This window comes from Rhinoderma darwinii, chromosome 1, assembly GCF_050947455.1.
Source record: "Rhinoderma darwinii isolate aRhiDar2 chromosome 1, aRhiDar2.hap1, whole genome shotgun sequence".
Classification (NCBI taxonomy): domain Eukaryota; kingdom Metazoa; phylum Chordata; class Amphibia; order Anura; family Rhinodermatidae; genus Rhinoderma; species Rhinoderma darwinii.
Window position 1 is genome coordinate 664,590,737 of NC_134687.1, and position 20,167 is coordinate 664,610,903.

General features: G+C 44.9%; 3 protein-coding genes across 5 annotated transcripts in view; 1 reads left to right on the top strand and 2 right to left on the bottom strand.

Annotated features, from left to right (window-relative positions):
• Positions 1-20,167, top strand: part of LOC142664662 (uncharacterized) — a 429,232-nt gene that overhangs the window by 109,798 nt on the left and 299,267 nt on the right. The gene's annotated exons all lie outside the window — the stretch shown is intronic.
• The window catches only part of LOC142664641 (uncharacterized), a 154,272-nt gene that overhangs the window by 21,718 nt on the left and 112,387 nt on the right, over positions 1-20,167 (bottom strand). The window lies entirely within an intron of this gene.
• Positions 1-20,167, bottom strand: part of LOC142664743 (uncharacterized) — a 37,394-nt gene that overhangs the window by 11,959 nt on the left and 5,268 nt on the right. For both annotated transcript variants that reach the window (XM_075844045.1, XM_075844053.1), the window contains exons 2-6: positions 7,118-7,272; positions 6,700-6,873; positions 6,492-6,615; positions 536-633; positions 264-369 (exon numbers count right to left, since the gene is read on the bottom strand). In XM_075844045.1, the coding sequence (XP_075700160.1) occupies positions 264-369; positions 536-633; positions 6,492-6,615; positions 6,700-6,873; positions 7,118-7,195 (580 nt within the window). In that variant the 5' untranslated portion in view covers positions 7,196-7,272. The remainder of the gene's footprint in view (positions 1-263; positions 370-535; positions 634-6,491; positions 6,616-6,699; positions 6,874-7,117; positions 7,273-20,167) is intronic.

Here is a 20,167-nt window from a genome sequence, read left to right on the forward strand (position 1 = left end):
CAGCGATCGCCAGACATACTAATGTATTGTATTATTCTCATTTTTAAAAGCTCCTGGTGCCCCTCCCAAAATCTGATGCTAAGACTAGTGCATAACCAGAGTCATAGATCACCTTGTAGAGAACTTCTATGTGCAGTCACAGCTCCCTCAGCTCCGGCACTATGTATAACACATTGTCTGACGTGTTACTGTAATGTAGAACTAAGGAGGAACCCCACCTTACCAAACCTCCCAATTCACTTTCTAAATTCATTATTACTTACCTGTGGTAACACCTCCTGGAATTTCCTCCTCCACTTCACTCTTACACGGTTGATCGCCCCTCACCCGCTCTTCTTCTTCCTCCACTTTATTAGTCAGATCTTCCCCCTGATTTCACATATGTAACAATTCAGTACAATACAACAGAGAGTGCGAAGAATCTAACAGATCAACATAAGAAACCACCAAAATCTATGACCCCATCTATGACCGCAGGACCATAAAGCTCCACACCCCCCTATATAGATGTGGTATAGGGCTCAGCTTCATCTACCTGATGATTCTCTGGGACATTGTGATTTTCCTCTGGACAGTGCTGGGAATACAGAGGACTGGGACTTCTCTCTGGTGGATTTCTCCTACTGGATCCATCTGTAGGAAACACACAGTGACTGAATACCTGACTACTGTATATCTGTCTGTATATCAGACACTTTTCTCTTCACCCGCAATTCCATGTTTATTTAATCAAAGTCTAAAGGTCGCGTCCTGAGATTTGCGGATACAGTTTACTGTGGTCGGTCGCAGAGGACATTTATTAGGAGCTCCCTGACAACCAAAAAAAAAGTGCCCTGGTACGTCCCGGAACAATGACACCTCTGCTTATTAGGGAATTCTACATTTCAAGAGCGGGAACCCACCGTGAAGACCCTCATCTTTTATTAGTCACACAAAGTACCTGTATTAAGGAAAACAACTACTCCAAGTTTTCTCTCCACAAGGGATGGGAAACCACTGAGGTGTTGGAGGAAGCTCTACGGTTTTATAACACCAAGTTTCCTTTTACCTAGTGCGGTTATGAAGAATGAGAAAATAAAAATATATGATTACATTTAGTTAATTGGTCTTCAGTGAGCCCATGACCGCACCATTATAGAGACGGCCTCCCTCCTGGACAGGACACAGAAGCTCTATAGAGAGGGAACACCCCCATCCTCCTCTGCAGCAAGACTCATGGACCTATTAGGACAAATACGTCAATATTTTTAAATGAAGACGACCCCCACTGTCCTCCTCAATATATACAATAATCAGCCATAACATTAAACCCACTGACAGGTGACGTGAAGAACATTGACAATGCACCTGACAAGGGAGGAGATATTTGGCAGCAAATGAACAGTTTTTAAGGTTGATGTGTTGGAAAGATGGGCAGATAAAAGAATCTGAGCGACTTTGACAAGGGCCAAATTGTAGACGACTGGGTCAAAGCATCTCCAAAAATGAAGGTCTTCTGGGGTGTTCCTAGTATGCAGTGGTTAGTACGTATCAAAAGTGGTCCAAGGAAGGACAACTGGTGAAAGGGTCATTGATGTGCGTGAGGAACAAAGGCCTGGCCGTCTGGTCCGATCCCACAGGAGAACTACTGCAGAACAAACTGTTCAAAAACATAATGCTGGCTATGATTGAAAGGTGTCGGAACACACAGAGCATTTCAGCTCTATTTAGGGCTGCATCACTGCGGACTAGTCAGAGTAGCCATGCTGACACCTGTCCTTCTACAATGGGCATCGGAACTGACCATAAATCAACGGAAGAAAGTTGCATGATCTGCTTAATCACGTTAACTTTTACATCAAATGAATGGCCGGGTGCGTGTGCGTCGCTTTCCTGGGGAAGAGATGGCACCAGGATGCATTAAGGGAAGGACTACTGTAGAACAAATTGCTGAGAAACTTAATGCTGGCGGCAGAGTAGCTGGAGGCTGAGACATTGAGGTGCTTTGGGCAATGTTCTGCTGGTAAAACTTGGGTCCTGGCATTCACGTAGATGTTATTTTGAAACATACCACCTACCCAAACATGGACATATATCAAGTAAACCCCTTCATGGCAGCAGTATTGTCAAATGTCAGTGGCCTCTTTCAGCAGGATAATGTGCCCTGCCGCACTGCAAACATTATTCAGGAACGGTTTGAGGGACATGACAAAGAGTTCAATGACTTCAAAGTGTTCAGGGCTCAAAGTGTTCACTTCAACTCCAAATTCCCCAGATCTTAATCCGATCGATCATCTGTGGGATGTGCTAGAAAAACAAGTCCGATCCATGGAGGCCGCACCTCACAACTTACAGGACTTAAAGGATCTGCTGCTAACGTCTTGTGCCAGATACAACAGGAACCTTCAGAGGACTTGTGGAGTTCCATGCCTCGATGAATCAGAGTGTTTTGTTGGCATGAAGGGGACATACACAATATTAGGAAGGTGGTTTTAATGTTATGGCTGATGGGTGTATATCTTAGGATCTGTGAAAACCAAGTTTAGAGCCTTCTATCGGAGTTACACATCATGAGGACTCCCGAATTATACCTTCCACGGAAAGCTGCAACGTATCACACTCAATAGACATACAATGAGACACGTTGCCTATACAGCCCTTTTCCACACGCAGGCAGCGCTTCACTGAACAATACACGGTATAGGGGAACAATGGTGATCTTTACTAATCCCATGTAGAAGATGCAGTCAGTGTAACAGAGGTAAACAGTGATCACCCCACCTCGCCTTCACCTCTTCCATACTCCTCCTTGTTCCCTATATTCTATGTATAGTTCATAGAAACAATGCCTGTCATGCTGTATGTATTGTAGTTTGTTCCCCTCTTGCAGCCGCCTCATTCGGGGACTATGTATTGTGCCCAGCTATGAGGTGCAGGCCGGAAGTGAGGAGCTTTCTTGTCTGAAGCATGAGCACAGCTAGGTGGACATGACTAAGCATGAGCTGGGGGTAGATATATACTGCTGTGCTGGTGTGGCGAGGAGAAGGGGGTCACATCCACCGTGCACACTGCAGGCTCTATTGTCTCTGTTCTAGAGAAGGTCATTCAAGGAGCAAGATCAGGTCAAGCCTCCTCCGATCCTCCGAGGCGGAGATACACAGTATTGCAAGGATTGAGTTTGCCCAGGGAAGCTCCAATGATAACTGTTCAGTTACATCATTGGAGCTTCTCATCTTAATCGTTTAACGGAGTCCTGTGACGGATGCCATATAGTGCCATCTACCAGCTATAGGCCCCCATTGTAAAAAAACAAAAAAAACAAAAGAAGATGTTTAGGGTATATGTTTTTTACTGGACTCCGCAGGATGGAATAGTGTAGTGTACTACGCTATTCTATACAGTTTTATTGCTGTATACTGACGTAGATCAGCCCGACAAAGGCCAAACAGATGGTTCAGTGAGACACCTCAGGTAATGGTTCAAGGTATGGCCATAAGATTTCTTATATACAAAGATATTAAAATAATCCTATGGGCCAGTAACAGATGTGTATCAACTATGAATAATACGGTGGCAATGTATACTGCAGATAACACAATAATGTTAGTAGAAGAGAAGAATTTCTCCTTGTTGTTTACTAAACCTTTCTTACTAAGAGTGACAGAATCAGGAGAGGAGGGAAATGTAGGAGAACTTCACTATGGAATGACCACTTGCTCCATTTTGCCTGCATTTAATCTTGGGCGGAGATTTTGTTTGATAATATCCGTGTTTGGCTCTAACGCACTGAGGATAAGGGGCCACAACTTCTTGTTATCTTTAGTTTCAAACATTGAAAATAAAAAGAATGAGTAATGTAGGATCATATGATCTACCGGCTTTTAATCATAAGCAGATGTCATTTAATATTGTACTACTTACAGGCTATGTACACCTCTGAATTATTTTTAATGTTCATTTGCTTCCTAAATGTAAAATTAAGCAACTTACTCAATTAAAATGTCATTAAAAAGGTCCTACCACTTGGCTGCTGTAGAGCCTGTGTAACTCCTGTAGACAGCTGGTCTCCTGCAAATTGTAACTCAAATCCGTCACTCCACTGCTGCTGGCGGCTGACTCAGCCGCTCTCCCTCCTCCTTTCTTTTTTAGTGTTAGAGATAGCCACGTGTGTGTGCGTGTGTATGTGTGTGCGTGTGTGTGTGTGTGCGTGGGGGGGGGGGGTGTACATAGCAGGTCAGAGTATAGAGAAATCATCTTGATAGCCTGTGTGCTCTCCTTCCTATCTTCACTATGATACTAACAGCTTGTGTGATCTTGTCTGTGCAACCCTCCGCTGCTATCTCTAACACTGAGAGAAGGGACGGGGAAGAGCAGTAGAGTCAGCAATTAGGAGCAGTGCACTGACGGATTTGAGTTAGAATTTGCAGGAGACCAACTGTCCACAGGGGTTTTGCAAAGTCCACAGCAGCCAAATGGCCGGAAATTGTAATGAAGACTATTTAGAAAGTTGCTTAATTTTGAATTGAGAAAGAAAATGAACAATAAAAAATATTTCAGTTCAAAAAGGGGAACATAGCCTTTAAAAGGAACCGGTTAGTAGGTTTAAAGCTACTAAACCACCAGTATGCCGTCATGAAGCCGGAGTTTAGCGCTCTAAACTTGCCTACCTCAAAAAAAGGACATTTAGAGAATGGTTAGTAAAGTAAATGACAACTTACCGGAAGAAGTCCAGCAGCATCGGGTGCATGCACATATGAAGCCGAGGACACTACACCTCACTTTACTGTGCATGCGCAGTGAACTGTCCTCTGCTTCATATGCGCCTGATGTCGCTCCCGAGCTCCTTTCGGTAAGTTGTAATTTACTTTACTAACTATTCCCTAACGTCTGTTTATGAGGTAGGCAGGTATTGAACACTAGACCTCGGCTGTATATCGGTATGCTGGTGGTTTAGTGGCTCCAAACCTACTGACACGTTCCCTTAGTTATTACTGGTTGATCAAGGTTTCTTAGAAGGTGTGAACCTCTACTGTTTCGATATCAATGTATTTCTATGTTATTAATTATGGTATAAAATCAGCTGCACGTCCCGAATATGTTATAGAATCACTGGTTGTGCAATTCCCAAAAGTCTGCTGGAGACCGTCGGGAGGAAGCGTGCAAATAAAACCGCAACCCCAAATCCGTCACAACTCTGATCGACAGAATCTAAGGCTACTCTGAGGTATTCGCCAGAGCCCACCGCTTTTGATGCACAGAACCCAGGTTGTTCTAACAGAGTTCAGTGTTGGATAAGGGGTGCAATGCAGGCTACACCTTAACAGGTAACCAGACAGCCAGAGGGTAAAGAGAAAGTTCAAAACAGAGCTAGTGGAAATCAGGTACAGCAGAGGTCACAACCAGCCGGGAGCAGATAATCAAAACCGGTAAACAAGGGGTTAACGAGAGACAAGCCGAGGTCAGTTTCCAAGAAGTCCAGGGCACAGGGTAAGTGAGAAAATGTTATATCCCAGATCTCAGCGTCTACCCCCCGATCCTATGCTGCCCTCTGATAGGGGAACATAAGAGACCTGACACATCCACACTAAATGGATTGTTCTGAGCAAATCTTCTCAAAAAGTAGGCTGGTCCAGAGCGGCTGAAAGATCCAACAATCAGCTGATATCACCGGACAAAACTGCGGGCGGTCACATAATTAATATGTATGTAATATTACACAACTCCCAATCACATGAACCCCAACAATATAATACAATGGAAGTCGCTCTTTAATCCTCTCACTGCTTGTCCGGAGCTGTGCTCATGCAGGAGGAAAAGTACTGAGCGCAGCTCGGACAGTAGTGTTACTGCAGGGAGAACGGCGTCTAATGAGCAGCAGCTTCTCCCTGCACAGTAACAGTAAAGTTTAACAGTCCATGACCACCCTGATCAGGTCTTCTACATTTCTAGCGTCCTGCTGCTGGATTCCGCTTGTTCTTGAGTTCAATCCCCCTGAAACTCAATTCCAATAAAATGTTTAAAATAAAATGTAACGGAGAGTAAAATAAATAAAGCATTATATCTCCACACACACATTGTTCAACCTGTTTTACTTACAATCGGACAGATCCCTGGATCCACATTCCTCATTACTACCAGTGACCCTGTGTATTGTGTCTTACAAGGAAGATCTTTAACCCTTTCTTATCTCTCTCCACACCTTACCATTACCAAATCCTGTGGGAGCCGGTTCCCTGACTTTACGGTTCGGACAGTGATGTGCGGCATTAGGACGTTGTCATGAAATTGCATTCAACTCATCTGAATGTGGTTACTACAAATTCATGCACCTGCTGCAGAAAGAACCACATTCAGATATATGGAAACTTCTGTGTGTGAACATAACCTAGTGCAGCACTGCAGCAAAGCGAGGAACGTGCGATCAGAGATCAGGAATCACCTGTCTGTATATACTGCACATGATGAAATTAACACTTCAACAAATAAACAAACAAAATATAATATCTTCTTACCTTGTGATGTGCGCGGCCGGTAGTCCTCGATCATGACCTCCTCGTACAGATCCTTGTGACCTTCTAGATACTCCCACTCCTCCATGGAGAAATAGACAGTGACATCCTGACACCTTATAGGAACCTGACACACACAATGATACAGTCATCACCCAGACACCTCCAGTGCTGTTACTGTAGAATTTCCATGCATTCACAGCAGTGTCACCTCTCCAGTCAGCAGCTCAGTCATCTTGTAGATCAGTTCTAAGATCTTCTTCTCATGTATCCGGGAGTGAGGGGGAGGCTCTGTGATGGGGCTCTGACTACTGCTCCATCCTCCTGACTCATGGATGATGGGAGTCGCACAGTCACCCGATGTCTTCTTCACTATTGTGTACTCCTGTGTATGGAGAGAGACACTTAGAGAACTGAACACAGTATTCCCCCCTCAGTAGAAAGAGGGAGATTGTGACCCCGCTGTATAGAGCTCTAGTGACCCCACATCTGTAATACTGGAGACCTCACCTACAAAAAGACATTGAGGAAATAGAACGCGGCCAAAGACGACTACAAGAATGGTGGAAGATCTGAAGAATAAAATTTCTACTATAATAAAAAGAGCAGAGAAATGTAGAAAAGTTTACCTCTCCGCTCAACAGGTAGATGATCTCCAAGGTGAAGTCTAATATTCTTCTGCTCATCTCATTCCTGTCCTTGTCCATCCTTGGTGGGTCACTCAGGAGAAGGAACGTTGTGGAGGAGAAGATGAGAAAACTGGAGGATCTAGTACTGCAGACGTCTTTATGGAGAAAGGAGAAGATGGAGATCATACAGGGGACAACATCATGTGTGACACACAGAACCTCACTTATTCATCATTGAGAGAAACATCTTCTCAGAGCCGTCACCACATGGAATAAAGGGGTATTTCCAACACGGACATTTCTCCCCAGGATATGCCAGAAATGTCTGGTAGATGCGGCTCCACCTCTGGCCGTGCTCGGCTGTTTCTGGAACTCCTATACAAGTGAATGGAGAGAGTCGTGCACATGTGTGGTCACCTCTCCATTCACTCTCCACCTGGATGTAGTCATCACCTCACCAGGCGGGTCGGGGGACCCCCGTTCTCCACATAGAGGTGGGACCCCCACATATCAGACATTTATGGCATATCTCTCAGTCGAGAAGAGTAAAGTGAAGACACCCCCCCCCCCCCCCAGACAATGAAGACCTGACTCCTGACAACCTGACACATGGCGGATACTGGGGAGACATTGCTGACATCTCACAAGACGTGGTTCACACTATGCAGTCAGTGTTTGATATGAACGGTGAGGTTCTGCAGCAGCTGAGGTAACATTATATATAGGGAACATGCAGTGTGATCTCTAATCATCATGTTATAGCGCAGGTGGAGCGGAGCAGAGTGATACATTGTTTTCTGGGATAAGATTCTGTATAGAGACTTTTATTTTACTCATTTAACCCCTTCCTGCACGCACAGGACATTTACCGTTCACATGACATAGGGAAGACCAGACACCTGCTGCAAAGGCCGGAGACCGGAGAGGACTACGATTATAACCGTTTCACCCCTTCGATGCTGCGGTCAATAGCGACTGAGGCATCTAAGTGTTTGGGAGGGGGCTCCTCTGTGAGATCATCCTCACCTCGAGATTGTGGAGTAATGATGAGATGTCAACTTAAAAACTAACCTAAAATATCATCATTTATAAGTCCGGTCATTATTTTTGAAGTGATAAAAACTTCACCTTACAAAGAGTTTTATTCTGGATGTTTTTGAACTATAAACTATAATAATAATAATAATCTTTATTTATATAGCGCCAACATATTACGCAGCACTTTACAATTTAGAGGGAACATGAAACAAACAATATCAGACATTACATAGTGACAAAGTTCATTTACAATTCAAACCTGGGGAGTGAGGACCCTGCTCGCAAGAGCTTACAATCTATGAGGACATAAGGGAGACACAAAGTGTAATAGTGTTTGTTCTGTACAATGGTCCGGCCATTTTTATACACATGCGGTGATAACATAAAGCTGCATGAGCCGGTCACCAGCCAGTATCCGTGTATGACGGACATGAAGAGAAGGAGTGTGAGGGAATCTTATTCTGATGACTAATCTAAATGGAGGGCCATGGAAAGGAGTCAGATTAGGGAATGTTATAGGCCTGTCTAAATAGATGTGTTTTCAGGGCACGTTTAAAACTGAGGATATTGGGAATTAATCTGATTGTCTGGGGTAGCACATTCCAGAGGACGGGTGCAGCACGAGAGAAATCCTGGAGACGGTAGTGGGAGGTTCGGATTATGGAGGATTTTAATCTAAGGTCGTTGGCAGAACGTAGAGCCCGAGTAGGGTGGTAGACAGAGATGAGGGAGGAGATGTAAGGAGGTGCAGCACTGTGGAGAGCTTTGTGGGTGAGAGTAATAAGTTTGAATTTTATTCGGAAGGGGATGGGCAACCAGTGCAGTGACTGGCACAGATTAGAGGCGTTGGTGTAGCGGTTGGTCATAAAGATGAGCCTGGCTGCTGCATTGAGGATAGATTGGAGAGGGGAGAGTTTAGTGAGGGGAAGACCGACTAGTAATGAGTTACAGTAGTCAAGACGAGAGTGAATCAGAGCAACAATGAGAGTTTTGGCAGTTTCCTCCGTAAGAAAAGAGCAGATTCTGGAGATGTTTTTGAGGTGAAAATGACAGGAGCGTGAAAGTGATTGTATGTGAGGAGTAAAGGAAAGATCTGAGTCAAAAATAACCCAGAGACAGCGGGCGTGCTGCTTAGGAGTTATGATAGTGCCACACACAGAGATGGAGACATCAGGTTTAGGGAGGTTAGTAGATGGTGGGAACACAAGGAGCTCAGTTTTAGAAAGATTCAGTTTCAGATAGAGAGAGGACATGATGTTAGAGACAGCGGACAGACAATCACTGGTGTTCTGTATTAGAGCAGGGGTGATGTCACGGGAAGAGGTATATAATTGGGTGTCATCAGCGTAGAGATGGTACTGGAAGCCAAATCTGCTGATGGTTTGTCCAATAGGAGCTGTGTAGAGAGAAAAGAGGAGCGGACCTAGGACTGATCCCTGAGGAACCCCGATATCAAGGGGAAGAGGAGAAGAAGTGGAACCAGCAAATGACACACTGAATGAGCGGTCAGAGAGATAGGAGGAAAACCAAGAGAGAGCCGCGTCCTGGAGGCCAATAGAGTGGAGCATGTTAAGTAGAAGTTTGTGGTCTACAGTGTCAAAGGCTGCAGAGAGATCCAAAAGAATCAGGAGAGAGGATTTACCGTCCGATTTAGCCGCCAAGAGATCATTTGAGACTTTAGTAAGGGCAGTTTCTGTGGAGTGTAGAGTTCGGAAACCAGATTGTAAGGGGTCAAGAATGGAGTTAGCAGAGAGATAGCGGATAAGGCGAGAGTAGACCAAGCGTTCCAGGAGTTTGGAGATGAAGGGCAGATTAGAGACTGGTCGGTAGTTGGCAGCGCTGGATGGGTCAAGTGTTGGTTTTTTCAATAATGGGTTTATAATGGCATGTTTAAAAGCGGAGGGAAAGATACCAGAGGAAAGAGAGAGGTTAAATATTTTAGTCAGGTGACTAGTGACAGCTGGGGAGAGGGACTGGAGGAGGTGTGAGGGGACAGGATCACTAGGGCAGGTATTAGGACGAGAAGAAGAGAGGAGCCTCGAGACTTCTTCTTCAGTTATTGGGTCAAATGCTGAGAGTGAAGAAGAGGGAGTGCGGGGGGGAAGGGGATCGATGTTACTAGGGGACTGGGAGATAATATCATGCCGGATGTTGTCAATTTTAACTTTAAAATAATTGGCCAGGTCTTCAGCACTGAGATCTGTGATTGGCGTCTGCACTTTAGGACTAAGGAGGGAGTGAAAAGTATCAAAGAGGCGTTTTGGATTATTAGATAGTGTGGAGATGAGAGAAGTGAAGTAGACTTGTTTGGCGTGGTGAAGGGCAGAGTTGTAAGTTTTGAGCATAAATTTGTAATGGAGGAAATCTGCATCCAAATGCGATTTTCTCCACAGTCGTTCGGCACATCTCAAGCACCGCTGAAGAAAGCGGGATTGAGGCGTGTGCCAGGGTTGTCGTCGTCTTTGTCGGGTGGTTCGGAGTGTAGTGGGGGCTGCTTCATCCAATGCATTTTTGAGAGTGTTATTATAAAGTTTGGCAGCCAGATTGGGACAGGAGAGGGAAGAGATAGGGGACAATGAGGACTGTAGACTGTCTATGAGTTTCACAGTGTTAATGGCATGTAGATTTCTGTATGTCTGATACGTAGGGATGACCTGAGGAGGCAGAGAATATTTGATAGTAAAGCAGAGAAGATTGTGGTCAGAAAGCGGGAGAGGAGCGTTAATAAAGTCAGAAACTGAGCAGAGCCGGAAGAAGACCAGGTCAAGTGAATGCCCGTCTTCATGTGTAGGAGAGTTAGTAAGTTGTGACAGACCGAGGGACGAGGTTAAAGATAGAAACTGGGAGGCAGATGAGGAGATTGGGTTATCAATTAACTATTTCACTTATAAATGATGATATTTTACGACTTCTTTCAGCGTGAAGTATAAGGAGCTCAGAAACATTATTGTAAAGTGTCTTCCCATTTGCGGTCAGGACTGGATGACATTATTCGGGATGGTGTACGAGTTATTCCAGAGAGACCCCAACACGAGGACAACGTCTCCCCCGAGTTTATGTGAGAGTGAAATACGGAGTCAGACTTGTCTCACCACTGAAGGTTATTTCCACCGTGGCCGTAAAAAGCCGATCCTGGAATTATAACAGAGCTACAAATAGTTCTTCATCTTGTACAGATAACGGGGTGTCACTAGTAAGATAGATATAGATTATAACACATCACGTCATTTATCTCATCCGCTCCCTACAATGTCAGGGTCAATATGTCAGTTGTACAACATTAACGGTGCGAATACATAAACCTCTTCTAGATACTAACAAGAAAGACGCCAGAAATCCATCAGTCATGTCCAAAGGCGGCCATCCCCATGACAACACTGAACGTCATGGTGTGGGGGGAGAAGTATGGAGCGGTTTACAGGCAGCGGACACCTCGCACTAACAGCCAGGATCAGAGAGAACGCCGATCCCGGACATTTAACTACTTAGATGCTGCGGTCAATAGCAACTGCAGAATCTAAGCTTTTAGAAGAGGGGGTGGTCCTCTCTGACAACTCATCGGCCCCTCGCCATGCAAACACGGGGTATGAATGGTTGTCATGGCAGCCTGTGGGGGGGGGGTAATGTAGGTCCGCCATTTTTCTTCTCCTATTAACCCCTTAATCTTAATCACGATATACTGCGATACATTAGTATTACAGTGTATTGCACCAGCGATCTAATCCGCACTAGTTCACGTCCCCCAGGGGAGTAATAAATATTTTTTCTTTTTTTTTTTAAATTTTTTTTACTCTAAAGTAAAGTAAAAATCAAAATGATAATCATAACTGGGATCACCGCATCCGTAAAAGTCAAAACCATTACAATATAACATTATTTACCCCGCACGGTGAACGCCGTAACAAACAAAACATCAATTGTTGTTTTTTGGTCACCTTAGCAGCAAAAAAACTTAAAATGTAGTAAAAAGTAATCAAAAACCTACAACCCGCCCCGTAAAAAACTAATCCCCAACACCGCTCTATCAACGAAAAAATTACAAAGTTTAGGAAAGGAGGGAAAAATAAAAAATTAATTGGCCTGGTCATTAAGGGGTTAACCTGCGGTGCGGATTATAAACACGCAGGATATCGGATTTATACCGCAGATACGCGGCTAAATTTTTGCAGAATTTTCCCATTAAGTTCAATGGGAAAGTCAACTTCCGCAACAAACGCCATTGTTCCCAGAATCCTCTGCGGCTCCACCGCGTGTTCACAGCAACGCTGCAGGTTACACAGATATAAAAAAGAAGGCGTCAAGTGATCCCTGCAGCCAATCACAGGCTGGAGAGGTCACATGTCATTATAGGGGTCACCTGGACGCAGCCGGAAGAGCCGGGACGTGTTGCTATGGTAACGCTGGGAGAGGTGAGGATCGGCCTTGTTGTATTTCTGTAGTAGATATTCGGGGGGATTATACGTCCCCCATTTGGGGTGAATATTCGGGGTGACTTCCTTGCATGTTGTGGGTCGTATTCGCTACGTGTGAACATTCCCATAAACCGCACGGTGAACGACATTAACAAGAAACATATAAAAGTCAGTGAATAAGTTGTATGTACCTGTACCTCCCAACCGTCTCAGATACAGCAGGACAGTCACGGATTTCGGGTGGTGTCCCGCTGTCCTGGGAGGCCGGTGGTATGCCCCGGACTACGGGTGTCAACTGTATCTACATCCTTAGGACGCAGATACAGTTGAAGCCAATGCTGAAGCAGGGAACCGTCAGCTCCGTGCTTCAGCATTAGTACAGAAGACTTCTCGGGCAGAGCGCTACTTTAAGTGTTGAGCCCAGGGAAGTCCTTAACGTCACTGTCATATATGGACAGGCACGTCAGTGGCTCCTCACGTAGCCGAATTCGCGGCCACAGCGCGGCCGACGCTCTGGCCGGGGATTCCGCTCCTTGGGGGAGTCCCAATGGCTACAGAGGGGAGTAGCGCTATAAGCAGGGAGTATGGCACTATCTATATGGGCACTGGCACTAGGGGCAGCTAAAGGGGCATTATACTGTATGGGGGCAGCTATGGGCCATTATACTGTATGGGGGCAGCTATGGAGCATTCTATTGTATGGGACAGCCATGGGGGCAGTTATGGGGCATTACACTGTATAGTAGCATTATACTGTGTGGGGGCATTATGCTGTGTGGGGGCATATGCTGTGTGGGCATTATGCTGTGTGGGGGCATATGCTGTGTGGGGGCATTATGCTGTGTGGGGGCATTATGCTGTGTGGGGGCAGCTATGGGGGCATTATACTGTATGGGGGCATTATACTGTATGGGGGCAGCTATTGGGGCATTATACTGTATGGGGGCATTATACTGTACGGGGGCATTATACTGTATGGGGGTATTACACTGTATGGGGTATTACACTGTATGGTAGGATGATACCGTACGGGGGCGTGATACCGTACAGGGGCGTGATACCGATACCGTACGGGGGCGGGATACCGTACGGGGGCGGATACCGTACGGTGGCATTATACCGTACGGTGGCATTATACCGTACGGTGGCATTATACCGTACAGGGGCATTATAAAGTACGGGGGCATTATAAAGTACGGGGGCATTATACCGTACGGGGGCATTATACTGTACGGGGGCATTATACTGTATGGGGCCATTATAATGTATGGGGAAGCTGTGGGGGCATTATACTGTATGGGAGCATTATACTGTATGGGGGCATTATGCCGTATGGGGGCATTATGCCGTATGGGGCAGCTATGGGGGCATTAAACTGTATGGGGCACTATACTGTGTGGGGGCATTATACTGTGTGGGGGCATTATACTGTGTGGGGGCATTATACTGTGTGGGGGCATTATACTGTGTGGGGGCATTATACTGTATGGGGGCATTATACTGTATGGGGCCATTATACTGTATGGGGGCATTATACTGTATGGGAAGCTATGGGGGCATTATACTGTATGGGGCATTATACTGTGTCGGGGCATTATACTGTGTGGGGGCATTATACTGTGTGGGGGCATTATACTGTATGGGGCATTATACTGAATGGGGGCATTATACTGTATGGGGCAATTATAATGTATGGGGAAGCTATGGGGGCATTATACTGTATGGGGGCATTATACTGTATGGGGGCATTATACAGTATGGGGACATTACACTGTATGGGGGCATTACACTGTATGGGGGCATTATACTGTATGGGGGCATTACACTGTGTGGGGGCATCACACTGTATGGGGGCATCACACTGTATGGGGGCATCATACAGTGTGGGGGCATCATACAGTGTGGGGGCATCATACAGTGTGGGGGCATCATACTGTGTGGGGGCATTATACTGTGTGGGGGCATATACTGTGTGGGCGCATTATACTGTATGGGGCATTATACTGTATGGGGGAATTATACTGTATGGGGGCATTATACTGGTTGGGGGCATTATACTGTATGGGGGCATTATACTGTATGGGGCATTAAACTGTATGGGGCATTATACTGTATGGGGGCATTATACTGTATGGGGGCATTATAATGTATGGGGAAGCTATAGGGGCATTACACTGCATGGGGCCATTACACTGTATGGGGCCATTACACCGTACGGGGGCAATACACCGTACGGGGGCATTATACCGTGATGGGGGGCAGCTATGGGGGCATTATACCGTATGGGGCATTATACCGTATGGGGGCATTATACCGTATGGGGCATTATACCGTATGGGGGCAGCTATGTGGGCAATTATACCGTATTGGGGCATTATACCGTATGGGGGGCAGCTATGGGGGCATTATACTGTATGGGGGCATTATACTGTACGGGGGCATTATACTGTACGGGGGCATTATACTGTACGGGGGCATTATACTGTACGGGGCAATTATACTGTATGGGGGCATTTATACTGTATGGAGGCATTATACTGTATGGGAGCATTATACTGTACGGGGGCATTATACTGTACGGGGGCATTATACCGTACGGGGGCATTATACCGTACGGGGGCATTATACCGTACGGGGGCATTGTACCGTACGGGGCATTATACTTTACGGGGGCATTATACCGTACGGGGGAATTATACCGAACGGGGGCATTATACCGTACGGGGGCATTATACCGTATAGGGGCATTATACCGTATGGGGGCATTATACCGTATGGGGGGCAGCTATGGGGGCATTATACCGTATGGGGACATTATACCGTATGGGGGCATTATACCGTATGGGGGCATTATACCGTATGGGGGGCAGCTATGGGGGCATTATACTGTACGGGGGCATTGTACTGTACGGGGGCATTGTACTGTACGGGGCATTGTACTGTATAGAACATTATACTGTATGGGGGCATTATACTGTATGGGGCATTATACTGTATGGGCATTATACTGTACGGGGGCATTATACTGTACGGGGGCATTATACTGTATGGGGGCATTATACAGTATGGGGGCATTATACCGTATGGGGGCATTATACCGTACGGGGGCATTATACCGTACGGGGGCATTATACCGTATGGGGGGCAGCTATGGGGGCATTATACTGTACGGGGCTATTATACTGTATGGGCATTATACTGTATGGGGCATTATACTGGTATGGGGCATTATACTGTACGGGGGCATTATACTGTACGGGGGCATTATACTGTATGGGGCATTATACTGTATGGGGCATTATAACTGTATGGGGGTATTATACTGTATGGGGATATTATACTGTATGGGGCTATTATACTGTATGGGGCATTATACTGTATGGGGCTATTATACTGTATGGGGGCATTATACTGTATGGGGGTATTATACTGTATGGGGACATTATACTGTACGGGGCATTATACTGTATGGGGACATTATACTGTATGGGGCATTATACTGTATGGGACATTATACTGCATGGGACACTTATACTGCATGGGGACATTATACTGCATGGGGAACATTATACTGTATGGGGACATTATACTGTATGGGGACATTATACTGTATGGTGACATTATACTGTATGGGGGCATTATACTGTATGGGGCATTATACTGTATGGGGCATTATACTGTATGGGGCATTATACTGTATGGGGACATTATACTGTATGGGGGCATTATACTGTATGGGGGCATTATACTGTATGGGGGCATTATACTGTATGGGAGCATTATACTGTATGGGGGCATTATACTGTATGGGGGGGCATTATACTGTATGGGGACATTATACTGTATGGGGGAATTACACTGTATGGGGCATTATACTGTATGAGGGGGCATTATACTGTATGAGGGGGCATTATACTGTATGAGGGGGCATTATACTGTATGGGGGGCATTATACTGTATGGGGACATTATACTGTATGGGACATTATACTGTATGGGACATTATACTGTATGGGACATTATACTGTATGGGGACATTATACTGTATGGGGCATTATACTGTATGGGGACATTATACTGTATGGGGCATTATACTGTATGGGGGCATTATACTGTATGGGGACATTATACTGTATGGGGACATTATACTGTATGGGGGCATTATACTGTACGGGGGGATTATACTGTATGGGGGCATTATACTGTATGGGGACATTATACTGTATGGGGACATTATACTGTATGGGGGCAGCTATGGGGGCATTATACTGTATGGGGCATTATACTGTATGGGGACATTATACTGTATGGGGACATTATACTGTATGGGGACATTATACTGTATGGAGCATTATACTGTATGGGGACATTATACTGTATGGGGGCAGCTATGGGGGCATTATACTGTATGGGGCATTATACTGTATGGGGACATTATACTGTATGGGGACATTATACTGTATGGGGACATTATGCTGTATGGGGACATTATACTGTATGGGGACATTATACTGTATGGGGACATTATACTGTATGGAGGCATTATACTGTATGGGGACATTATACTGTATGGGGACATTATACTGTATGGGGGCATTATACTGTATGGGGACATTATACTGTATGGGGACATTATACTGTATGGGGACATTATACTGTATGGGGGCATTATACTGTATGGTAGCATTATACTGTATGGGGACATTATACTGTATGGGGGCATTATACTGTATGGGGGAATTATACTGTATGGGGGAATTATACTGTATGGGGGAATTATACTGTATGGGGCCATTATACTGTAAGGGGGCATTATACTGTATGGGCACATTATATTGTATGGGGGCATTATACTGTATGGGGGCATTATACTGTATGGGGACATTATACTGTATGGGGACATTATACTGTATGGGGACATTATACTGTATGGGGGCAGCTATGGGGGCATTACACTGTATGGGCATTATACTGTATGGGGACATTATACTGTATGGGGACATTATACTGTATGGGGACATTATACTGTATGGTAGCATTATACTGTATGGGGACATTATACTGTATGGGGCATTATACTGTATGGGGACATTATACTGTATGGGGGCAGCTATGGGGGCATTATACTGTATGGGGCATTATACTGTATGGGGACATTATACTGTATGGGGACATTATACTGTATGGGGACATTATACTGTATGGGGACATTATACTGTATGGGGACATTATACTGTATGGGGACATTATACTGTACGGGGGCATTATACTGTACGGGGACATTATACTGTATGGGGACATTATACTGTATGGGGGCATTATACTGTATGGGGGCATTATACTGTATGGGGGCATTATACTGTATGGGGACATTATACTGTATGGGGCATTATACTGTATGGGACATTATACTGTATGGGGACATTATACTGTATGGGGACATTATACTGTATGGGGACATTATACTGTATGGGGACATTATACTGTATGGGGCATTATACTGTACGGGGGCATTATACTGTACGGGGACATTATACTGTACGGGGACATTATACTGTATGGGGGCATTATACTGTATGGGGACATTATACTGTATGGGGCATTATACTGTATGGGGGCATTATACTGTATGGGACATTATACTGTATGGGGACATTATACTGTATGGGGACATTATACTGTATGGGGCATTATACTGTACGGGGGCATTATACTGTACGGGGGCATTATACTGTACGGGGGCATTATACTGTACGGGGGCATTATACTGTATGGGGGCATTATACTGTATGGGGACATTATACTGTATGGGGACATTATACTGTATGGTGGCATTATACTGTATGGGGGCATTATACTGTATGGGGACATTATACTGTATGGGGGCATTATACTGTATGGGGGCATTATACTGTATGGGGGCATTATACTGTATGGGGGCATTATACTGTATGGGGGCATTATACTGTATGGGGACATTATACTGTATGGGGCATTATACTGTATGGGGGCATTATACTGTATGGGGACATTATACTGTATGGGGACATTATACTGTAGGGGGCATTATACTGTATGGGGGCATTATACTGTATGGGGACATTATACTGTATGGGGGCATTATACTGTATGGGGGCATTATACTGTATAGGGGCATTATACAGTATGGGGGCATTATACTGTATGGGGGCATTATACTGTAGGGGGCATTATACTGTAAGGGGCATTATACTGTATGGGGGCATTATACTGTATGGGGGCATTATACTGTATGGGGGCATTATACTGTATGGAGGCATTATACTGTATGGGGACATTATACTGTATGGGGGCATTATACTGTATGGGGGCATTATACTGTATGGGGCATTATACTGTATGGGAGCATTATACTGTATGGGGACATTATACTGTATGGGGACATTATACTGTATGGGGACATTATACTGTATGGTGGCATTATACTGTATGGGGACATTATACTGTATGGGGGCATTATAATGTATGGGGGCATTATACTGTATGGGGACATTATACTGTATGGGGACATTATACTGTATGGGGCATTATACTGTATGGGGGCATTATACTGTATGGGGCATTATACTGTATGGGGCATTATACTGTATGGGGGCATTATACTGTATGGGGCATTATACTGTATGGGGGCATTATACTGTATGGGGCATTATACTGTATGGGGCATTATACTGTATGGGGACATTATACTGTATGGGGCATTATACTGTATGGGGGCATTATACTGTATGGGGACATTATACTGTATGGGGGCATTATACTGTATGGTGGCATTACACTGTATGGGGGCATTATACTGTAAGGGGGCATTATACTGTATGGGGACATTATACTGTATGGGGCATTATACTGTATGGGGGCATTATACTGTATGGGGGCATTATACTGAATGGGGACATTATACTGTATGGGGACATTATACTTTATGGGGGCATTATACTGTATGGGGGTATTATACTGTATGGGGGCATTATACTGTATGGGGGCATTATACTGTATGGGGCATTATACTGTACGGGGACATTATACTGTACGGGGGCATTATACTGTATGGGGGCATTATACTGTATGGGGACATTATACTGTATGGGGACATTATACTGTATGGGGGGCATTATACTGTACAGGGACATTATACTGTACGGGGACATTATACTGTACGGGGGCATTATACTGTATGGGGGCATTATACTGTATGGGGACATTATACTGTATGGGGGCATTATACTGTATGGGGACATTATACTGTATGGGGACATTATACTATATGGTGGAATTATACTGTATGGGGGCATTATACTGTATGGGGGCATTATACTGTATGGGGACATTATACTGTATGGGGACATTATACTGTATGGGGGTATTATACTGTATGGGGACATTATACTGTATGGGGGCATTATACTGTATGGGGGCATTATACTGTATGGGGGTATTATACTGTATGGGGACATTATACTGTACGGGGGCAGATATGGGGACATTATACTGTGTGGGGACATTATACTGTATGGGGCATTGTACTGTATGGGGACATTATACTGTATGGGGCATTATAC